This window comes from Oratosquilla oratoria, chromosome 10 (assembly GCF_046742065.1).
Source record: "Oratosquilla oratoria isolate Oo_2021 chromosome 10, ASM4674206v1, whole genome shotgun sequence".
Classification (NCBI taxonomy): Eukaryota; Metazoa; Arthropoda; class Malacostraca; order Stomatopoda; family Squillidae; genus Oratosquilla; species Oratosquilla oratoria.
Window position 1 is genome coordinate 29,773,156 of NC_134786.1, and position 10,000 is coordinate 29,783,155.

Here is a 10,000-nt window from a genome sequence, read left to right on the forward strand (position 1 = left end):
GTATGGTCTCTTTCCTTCCAATCACAACTCTGAAAACAGAGAATTACGCGATTGGGAATTGTGTGTAAATGTCAGAAATGTAAACTCGCTCACCAGCGTCAGCGAAGAGGCCAGCGTTAGGTTGCGGGCCGGTTGGACAGAGAGGTGTCCAAAGTCTCTCCGTCGACCAGCCTGCGATCAGATTGCGGGCCGGTTGGACAGAGAGGTGTCCAAAGTTTCTCCGTCGACCAGCCCGCGATTAGATTGAGCGTTCTGAGTGAGACGGTTTGGGACTCTGCTTTGCCAGCGAGAAAGTGTGCGTGTGCCTCTTTTCTTCCAAGCACTACTCTGAAAACAGATTTACGTGACTTGGGAAATGTGTGTATTTGTCTTGGTGTAAACCCGCTTCCCGACGTCAACGTAGAGGTCGGCCATGCCAGACCGGCAGCAGGAAGGAGATATATCTCCTAGCCACCACCGGCCGGCGAAGATTCCTTGGAGTTTGTTGAGAGAGCTGGTTTGAAGAGACGTCCGACCTCTACGAGCGCTGAGTTGATACTCTCATATCATAGGAAGGAGGGCAATATGGCTCAGGTACGTGGACGATGTACTTATAATCGCTCCGAACAGGACAGACCTGGATGACGTCAGGAGTCAATTAGATAGAGTGAATCCGCAGATCCAATTCAATATAGAAGAGGAAGAAGAGGGAATGCTTCCGTTTCTTGATACCCTGTTAATAAAGACAACTGAGGGCCTCCTATTCAGGGTTTACAGAAAGCCTACGAGCCGTGACGACTTCATACACTACCTGTCGGCACATAATGAGAGGACGAAAAAGGGGGTAGTCATGGGCTTCTTTCTGCGTGCCTACAGGATATGCAGCGAGGAATTCCTGGAGGAGGGTATCCAATACATCATCGCCGCCTTATTGAAACTTGGCTACCCTAAGGGCTTAGTCCTGAGCCTAAGACGAAGAGCGGAAGAAATAATCCACACAAGCAGGTTAAGAGAAGGCAACGCCACCACAAAAACATCGTACATGGCGCTTCCTAACTCTGAGAAGGTAGGAGACATTATTAGAATGCTCAGGAGCACGGAAGTAAAAGCAGCCGTAACATCGGGAACGAAGATCGGTGACATAATAAAAAGCGGGACTAAGATGAGGGGGAGTAAAGACAGCGTCGTATATAAGATCCCATGCACATCATGCGATAAAGCATACTATGGAGAGACTAAGAGGGGGCTTGACACTAGAATCAGGGAGCATAAGGCCGACCTCCGTCACCATAGACTCACCAACGCAATGGTGGTGCATGTTGACGAATCTGGGCACCTCCCACAATGGAACCGAGCCGAGATTCTACACGAAGGTATGGATAAGAAGACCAGAAAATCTATAGAAGCTGCGTACATCACCACTCGTCCGAATATCAACAATAAGGCTGGGAGCTTCACCTGGGCCAAATCCTCAGCGAATGTAGCGCTTCGTGATTGGCGGTCTCAGCGGGCCAATCAGAACACAGCGTTATACGCGCGCATACCCCCTTGAGCCGTAAGGCGTGTATATAAACTCTGTATGTATCTAGTATGCTCATTCCTTTGAGAAAGTCGATAGACGAAACGTCAGGAATAAAAGCTTCACCTCCAGTCCATGTTTCCTTTACCGTGTGTATACAATTAGTTTGATTTCTTTCCCCGGTGTCCGACCGGGTGGAGACTTTATTCAGTTCTCTTGACCGTTTGAACCCCGTAATAGACATAGGGTCTAAGGGTTCCCTTGATGTTACGAACCTATGACATTCACAAGGCGGGGAAACCTTTGGTACTTTAGAGAGGTTTGTAACATTTATTGGCGACTTTGCCAGGATTTAACGGTAAATTGGAAAGACGTTCGACGTGGATCAGTGATAATAGGTTTATTAAGGTAGAAAGATGCGGTTAACCAACAAAACCGAGGTAGATGAATTTGTACAAGGAAAACCCACAGATAAGGAAATACAAGGTCTCACCATAACCGAGTTGAAATTTATAGCACATTATTTTGGAGCTAGTTCGACCCACGGTTTAAATAAAGGGAGGTTAGTACACATGGTAGTGGAAATGTTGCATGATCGAGACGAAAGTGTGTCGCCGAGAGATGAAGAGAGAGCGACAGAACAAGCTTCTGCCGGCTCAGCGAATTTAGATGATCGGGAAGGTAGTGACGCTGATGGTGAATCCCGGCACACCGAATCTCGATTAAGCGAGTTGCAGTTAAAATCAGAAATAGCTAAATTAGAAGCCCAATCTAGAAAGGAAGAAACCAAAAGAGCTAAATTAGAAGCCCAATCTAGAAGGGAAGAAACTGAGAGCGCTAGATTAGAAATTCAGTGTCTTAAACTTAAATCTGAATTGCAAGAGAATGAACAAGTGCTACCAATTTCTCAAACCGTGAATGGGAGAACTGAGTTTGATGTAGTGCAGAATGCGAGGTTGCTTCTTGAGTTCGATGAATCCAATGTGGACCAGTACTTTAAAAAAATTTAAAGGACGGCTAAGGATTATTCATGGCCAAAGAAGTTTTGGCCTGCGCTGTTGCGGACTAACCTAAGAGGGAAGCCCTTGAGAGTTTATGGCGCCCTAGAGGATGCACAGGCGAAGAACTATGACATGGTCAAGACGGCCATCCTTAGGGCATGTGAACTCGTTCCCGAGTTATATAGGATAAAGTTTAGGAACCTAAGGAAACAGCCTAACATCTCGCACGTAGAGTTTAGTGGAGAAAAGCGTTTATTGTGGGACCAGTGGTTAAGATCTCACAAGGTTAATAAAGATTTTGATAGACTGGCTGAACTGCTACTGGTAGAGGAGTATCTGAGATCTATCCCTAAAGAGGTATCATTGTATCTTCAGGAAAAAGAAGTCACCAAATTGGAGGAGGCCGCAGTCTTAGCAGATAAGTATGAATTGATAAGACCTGCAGGGAAGTTCTCGGTTACTCACAAGGGAAAAGGAGACCTGGCAAAAATAGGCAGAGAATCTCGCTCTCATCAGGTGGGTCACCTACCAAATCCATAGAAGTCAAGAAAGATGACTGTAGTAAGTCATCAATGTTTAAGTCATGTTTCTACTGCGGAAGGGTAGTCTACCAAATGAGAGATTGTTGGAAGAGACGAAGAGAGATGGAAGGTGTCAAGCCCGTATCTTTAACAAATAAAGTTGAGAGTACCTCCACTAAGGGCAAGGCCCAGGGAGAGAGTATAGCCAAAACAGTGGCATTGATGAGTTATATAGGTAACAGCCCATCAGAGATGGATGGGGGTAAAGTAGATGAATTGGAGGGTAAACTTAAACTTCACTTAAAGGGATATCAGCCATTTTTATTCCAAGGCTGGATATCCATAGGAGGAGACCGGAAACAAGTCACCATCCTACGGGACTCGGGAGCCCTCCAGTCTCTAATACTGAGTAGTCTGGTGAAAAGTCCAGTGGTTGGAGGGAGTGTAACGGTAAGTACCCTAGGGGGCCTAGCCAAGGTACCTCTAGTATCCATAGACCTACAGTCGCCTCCCTACGAGGGACAGGCTATGGTGGGGATGGTAGATGAGTTACCAGTTGTATGTGTGGATGTTATATTAGGAAATGATTTGGTTGGTGGGAAGATGTGTCCCACACCCATAGTTTTGGAGGTACCGGTTGTTTCGGAAGAGACCGAGCAACTTGAGCGACAGCACCCGGGGTTATTTCCGGTTTGCGCTTTTGCGAGGGCGATGGCAGCACAGAGGGAGTGGTCTAAGTTCCAGGTGAGACCAGTAAGGGTCTCGAGTGGGGAAAACTGTGGAAAACCTAAATGTGAGGACAGTATGAACCCCGAGGAAGAACTCCCAAGTGAGGAAGCCTCTGTTCCAGGAGGAACAAGTAAGTGAAACCGATGTGTATGACTTGACTCGCTTGTTTATGGAAAAGAAACAGGTGGGCACAAGATGTCTCAGTGACTTGCAGAGTGTCGATCCCGACTTACGGGAACTATATGAAAGTGTAGAAGTGGTAGTGAACTATCGGAGGAGTATTACTTGGAAAAGGGAGTACTATTCCGCCGATGGGTGGAAAGTACCTGCCCCACTGATGATGCAGTGTGGTCCGAGAGACGGCAAGTGATGTTGTCGAGGGTCTACCGGAAAGAAGTTTTGCGGCTAAGGCATGATAGTCCCCTTTCTGGACATTTGGGTGTACGCAAAACTTTAGACCGTATCTGGCAACATTTCTATTTGCCAGGAATTAGAAGGGATGTGGCACAGCACTGGCGTACTTGTCACACTTGCCAGTTGGTAGGAAAATCAAACCAACCTGTACCTGTAGCCCCTTTGAAACCAATCCCTGTAGGAGAGGAACCCTTTGCTAATGTTATCGTGGATATAGTGGGACCGTTGCCTAAGACTGCTACGGGACATGAGTATATTCTCACCTTGATGGATATATTTTCTAGGTACCCCGAGGCGATACCCCTACGTAAAGTGCGCGCCAAAGTGGTGTTGCATGAGCTGATTAGCTTCTTTACGAAGTGGGAACTACCTCGCGAGTTACAGACAGACCAGGGGTCTGTGTTTTTATCTAGAGAGGTTGTGCAGAGCTTGGGAGCACTGGGGATAACGAAAGTGACGTCAAGTGCTTACCATCCTCAGAGTCAAGGTGCCCTTGAACGGTACCATCAAACGTTAAAAACAATGTTGAGGAAATGGTGCTTAGAAAATTATACGGGGTGGGACCAAGCCTTACCATACCTGTTGTTTGCAGTACGTGAGGTACCTAACAAATCGTTGGGCCTCTCGCCTTTTGCATTAGTTTTCGGGCACGAGGTTCGAGGACCTCTTAAAGTCCTGAAAGAATGTTTATTGAAAGGGCATAGTTCTGCCTCTAAGGACATGTCGAAGTCGGTGACTGACATGAAAGGTGAGTTGGCCGCGTGTTGGGAAATGACCAGAGAAAAATTAATGAGTGCTCAGGAAAGAATGAAACGACATTATGACAGAAATGCCAAAATACGGGAATTCAATCCCGGTGATAGTGTGTTGGCCCTGCTGCCTTTTCAAGGTAACCCCTTAAGGGCAAAGTTCAGTGGACCCTATGAGGTAGTGAAACGAGTAGGGGAACTAAACTATATTGTTGCCACTCCAGATCGGAGACGGAATCAACAATTATGCCATATAAATATGTTAAAGTTGTATCGAGAAAGGGAACAGAACCCGGTGGGTGAAACTGTCGCGAGTGTTTGTACGGTTTCTCTCATGCATGAAGTAGACGAGGACACTATTTTCCTCACCTTAGAGATGCCGTGGAAGGAGAATACAGGAGGGTGGCCCCAGGTAGTGGATAAGCTGGACCACCTCACGGCCACACAACGGGAGGACTTAACTGCCTTATTAAGTAAGTATCAGGAGGTCTTTCGAGATACTCCTGGAAAAACTGACCTAATTCTGCATGATGTTGATGTAGGAGACGCGAAACCTATTAAGCAGGCACCTTATCGTGTCAACCCGCAACGAGCAGCCATAATCAGGAAGGAAATAGACTATATGCTGGCCCACGGTTTAATTACGCCAGCACAAAGTGAGTGGAGCTCGCCAGTGATCTTAGTTCCGAAAGCAGATGGTACTCATCGGTTTTGTGTCGATTTCCGACGCGTGAATGCAGTGACCAAAAGGGACTCGTACCCCTTACCTAGGTTAGAAGAGTGTATAGATAGAGTAGGAGGGGCACATTTCATAACTAAATTAGATCTGCTCCGTGGATATTGGCAAGTGCCCATGACATCCCGTGCCCAGCCTATCTCCCATTTCGCCGCATTGGGAAAGACTTACCAATGTAAGGTTATGCCCTTTGGTATGACCAACGCCCCTGCCACGTTCCAACGGTTAATGAATAAAATTACCGAGGACATACCTGGTTGTGTAACCTACCTCGATGATGTCGTAGTGTACAGTGGCACTTGGCAGGATCATTTGGATTGTCTAACCTTTCTCTTTGACTAGTTAGTGGCTGCCAATTTGGGGCTCAATCTAACAAAGTGTGAATTTGTTCAGGCCAAGGTGCATTATCTTGGTTATGTGATCGGACAAGGAGGATTGGCTCCGCCCCAGGTCAAAGTGGAAGCCATTCTCAGAATTCCAGTACCACAAACCAAGAAGGAGATTCGTAGTTTTGTAGGAACCATTGCCTTTTATAGAATATTCATCTATAGTTTCTCTTCCTTAACAGCTCCTTTAACCGACCTGCTAAAGAAAGGAGCCAAGTTGCAGTGGACTGAGTCTTGCAACACAGCTTTTGTTCAAGCGAAGAGCCTTTTGTGTACAGCTCCAGTGTTGCAGGCCCCAGACTTCTTGAAACCATTTTCTCTGTATTGTGACGCCAGCAACATTGGTGTTGGTGCCGTACTATTACAAGCTAAAGACACTGTAGATCATCCTATGAGTTACTTCAGCAGAAAACTGAATGTGGCTCAGAAAAAGTATTCCACAATTGAAAAGGAATTTTTATTCATTATTTTGGCTTTGAAACATTTTGATGTATATATCCCTGTTGGCGCAAATGTAACTGTGTTCATTGACCGCCATCCCTTAAAATGTATTCAGAAGTTCAAGGAGAAGAACCTCCGCTTAACTAGGTGGAGTCTAATTTTACAAGAATATAATCTAGATGTAAAGCATATTTCCGGGAGGGACAATGTGATAGCTGACTGTCTTTCTAGATCATAGCACGTATCTGCCGAAAGTAAAGAAAAAAATTCTTTTCAAGATTTTTTTTTCTTTTGGTGGGGAGGTGTTACATCTGCGATGTATACTTGCCAAGTATGTAATTGTTATGGTTGTTTCGAGGAAATGTTGTCATGTTACGTGTGTTCGTATTGTGCTGCTTTGATTATGACCAAATATGTGTCACCGTAAGGTATTTCCTTTACTATGTATTGTATGTATTTATCAATGTAACTATGGTATTAGTTTATAATAATATTGATTGTTTTTGTAATATGTTGATTGTTCAAGTATCCATTGCGCATGCGTCTCTGCTACGTCACAGGCCGTGACGTAAAAATATTTCATTTATATTTCCTGCATAAACAATGTAGGCTCGTCAGGCTAGGTAAATCCCGCCCCCCTTATAGTATCCAATGAGCTACGAGCGTATTGCCTCGTCACGCAACGGTGAACGAGTCTATACGATTGTCCAGACCCTGCTTAGACCTATTACACGGGTCAGATTCAAAATGACTGCCTTGAGGTTAGTACCCTTTTCCTTTGGTATAGCAGTGAGCCAGATTCACTAGGACTTAGCTTTGAAGTGCCCCATATAAGTAAGCGCGGAGTGTGTAGCATTGGGGTTTAGGATAAGCTTATATTTCAAAACTGTTTGGTGATCTGTGACCCGGTCTTACGTCTGTTCAATCCCGTTAAAACCTTTGAACTAGTCTTTTGTGTAATGTTAAATGTATGATCAGAAGTCAGATGTATTATGTAAAATCATGTTTGTTTAATTGTAATCGTGTGTCTTTGTTATATTATTTTCGTGTCATTTTACTTGTATTAACTTTCATACTTATAAATTTATCCAATTATATTTCTTTAAGTTAAGTTAGTTTGATTTCTTTCCCCGGTGTCCGACCGGGTGGAGACCTTATTCAGTTCTCTTGACCGTTTGAACCCCGTAATAGACATAGGGTCTAAGGGTTCCCTTGATATTACGAACCTCTGACATTCACAAGGCCGGTGAACCTTTGGTACTTTAGAGAGGTTTGTAACAACACACACACACAAACACACACACACACACACACACACACACACACACACACACACACACACACACACACACACACACACACATACACAATCAAATGCACACACACACACACACACACGCGCGCGCGCGCGCGCACACACACACAAACTCAGACACACACTCATGCACATACACACAGGCGCACATGTACAAATAGATAAGATTAGACTATATTAACGTAGTGCATTTTTTCCAAACCTTGGAAATGTTTGTGGAATTGATGGAACCCTTTGGTGTAAAAAAGAAGACAGACAGACAGAAAGACAGACAGACAGACAGACAGACAGACAGACAGACAGACAGACAGACAGACAGACAGACAGACAGACAGACAGACAGACAGACAGACAGACGGGGGGGAGAAAGACAGAATTGTTTCTTTGCTACCAAAAACTATCATACATATATCAAAAACTATCATATCAAATACGTGAACAACTTAGTGCTGAGGTTTTGTTCTACTTCCACCTCCGCTTTCTGTAGGAAAAACAGAATCTAAATCGAAAACCCTTCCTTTACATCAGTGCCAGACGCTAACTCTTTTTTTCACCTCTTAACTGACCCCCCTCCCGCCCACTTTAGCCGTTTACCCCGCTTGTCTCAGTAGTCCAGTCAAAATGTGGCTGAACCTCAAACAAATTGCTAACAAAGCTTTTTAACTTGCATATTGGGCATGAATAACCTCTCTTTCAGATACAAAAAAGTTTACCAAAATTAACCTTGCGGAAAGGGGTCAACGGCCGCCATCTTTAAAATCCAACTTAACAATATTAAAATTTCGAGACATAAAATTCCTGACAAGTATGTCCATTATTCCTGACAATTACTGACAAAAATAAACGTTTTTCCTGACCAAAAAAAAAACTTTATTAAATTAGAAAAAAAAAAAAAATTGTATAAAAACCCACACAGGGCCCACCCCAAGCCAGCTTGACATTTTCTTGGTGTTTTAAATTGTAATGATAGGTAGCTATATGCTTAATAATAAACTAACACCAGAAAATGACTAGCCCCTGCCATTGTTTTCATGCTTTTTTTTTCTTATACAAATATGAATATAAAAGGTACAAAAACAGACTAAGTAGCCTTTTTCAAGGCAACAATTTTCACATTAATTCCTGACATTTCATAGAAAATAGATACAAAATAAATACAATTTACAATAAAGGAATGGTCAGTTGCTCGAATGCTGGATCAAGGCTCTTGCATAATCACCACAGAACAAGTTCATGAACGGACTAAAGAACATTTCTTGTCAAGAACTAGTCAAAGGTAACTTCATCATCATCAAGATCTATGTTGAGTTGGTGCAGTGGAGGCCTTTGCAATTACCACACAAGTTTGAACAGTGAATGCCATGTTTCCTGCAACTGCATCTTGCTGTAGTACACCCTGAAGTACAGTTACACCTAATTATAGCCAACAAATTTACAGGACCAGCTGGCAAGTCAGTCTTGATTGGTTGTAATTTACCATCTGAAAGTTTGCATCCCCACTCGTCAGGTTTTAGCTGGTTTCTACCTTTCCATTCCTGAATTTGGAAGTAAACTCGAAGGCTGTGGAATTTCGTAGCTGCTCTTGTTGGTGGGAATGATTTGGCCTCAACATACTTTGAGCTTTTTGCAACCGTTTCCTTAAAGCGCCTCAGTCGGAGATGATTGATGTTTTCCCCATCATTACCATTGTACAGGCACACTAAAGCCTTCTCCCCAGCTTCAATAACCTCTTTTGCACTGCTATCCTTGCCAAACACTTCTGCCAGTTTGAGGAAGTTTCTATTGTTCATCACCTTTCAAAGGGACGCTGCCTTCCCAATTCCATGAACACTGGATGTAGAATCACATGGATGAAAAGAATGAAAAGAATGTTGGAACAGACCACATCTCCCAAAGATTTCCTCATCTCTTTGATGTTCCAGACTTTCACACTTTTTGCACTAGCCTTTGGTTGTGGCGTGAAGTAGATGTTGTAACCATCATCTCTATTGGCATAATAACATAGAAGGACCAATAGATCAGTGTCATCTGCTATCAAAATGGTTTTTCCTGTCTGTGCCAGTTCTAGAGCAGTCTTCACAATCAATACGTCAGCGTCTCCAGATGCATGGACTACTTACAAAGGATTACAAAGGATTACAAAGGCGGAGCATGCCGACAGGAGACCTTTTGATCCATATCTAGGTCGGATGCGAAAAAAAAATCATATT

The 10,000-nt window shown here is 43.9% G+C and overlaps 2 protein-coding genes across 2 annotated transcripts; both read left to right on the top strand.

The window, feature by feature from the left end:
- Positions 1-2,631: 2,631 nt before the first annotated feature.
- LOC143028833 (zinc finger protein with KRAB and SCAN domains 1-like) lies at positions 2,632-3,039 on the top strand. Its single transcript, XM_076191195.1, has one exon. The coding sequence runs from the start codon at positions 2,632-2,634 to the stop codon at positions 3,037-3,039; it is 408 nt and encodes a 135-aa protein (XP_076047310.1).
- Positions 3,040-3,143: 104 nt separating this feature from the next.
- LOC143028834 (uncharacterized) lies at positions 3,144-8,512 on the top strand. The gene is made up of 4 exons (XM_076191196.1): positions 3,144-3,879; positions 4,237-5,909; positions 5,991-6,622; positions 8,488-8,512. Exons 1-4 carry the CDS (start codon positions 3,144-3,146, stop codon positions 8,510-8,512), a joined length of 3,066 nt encoding a protein of 1,021 aa, XP_076047311.1.
- Positions 8,513-10,000: the final 1,488 nt, after the last annotated feature.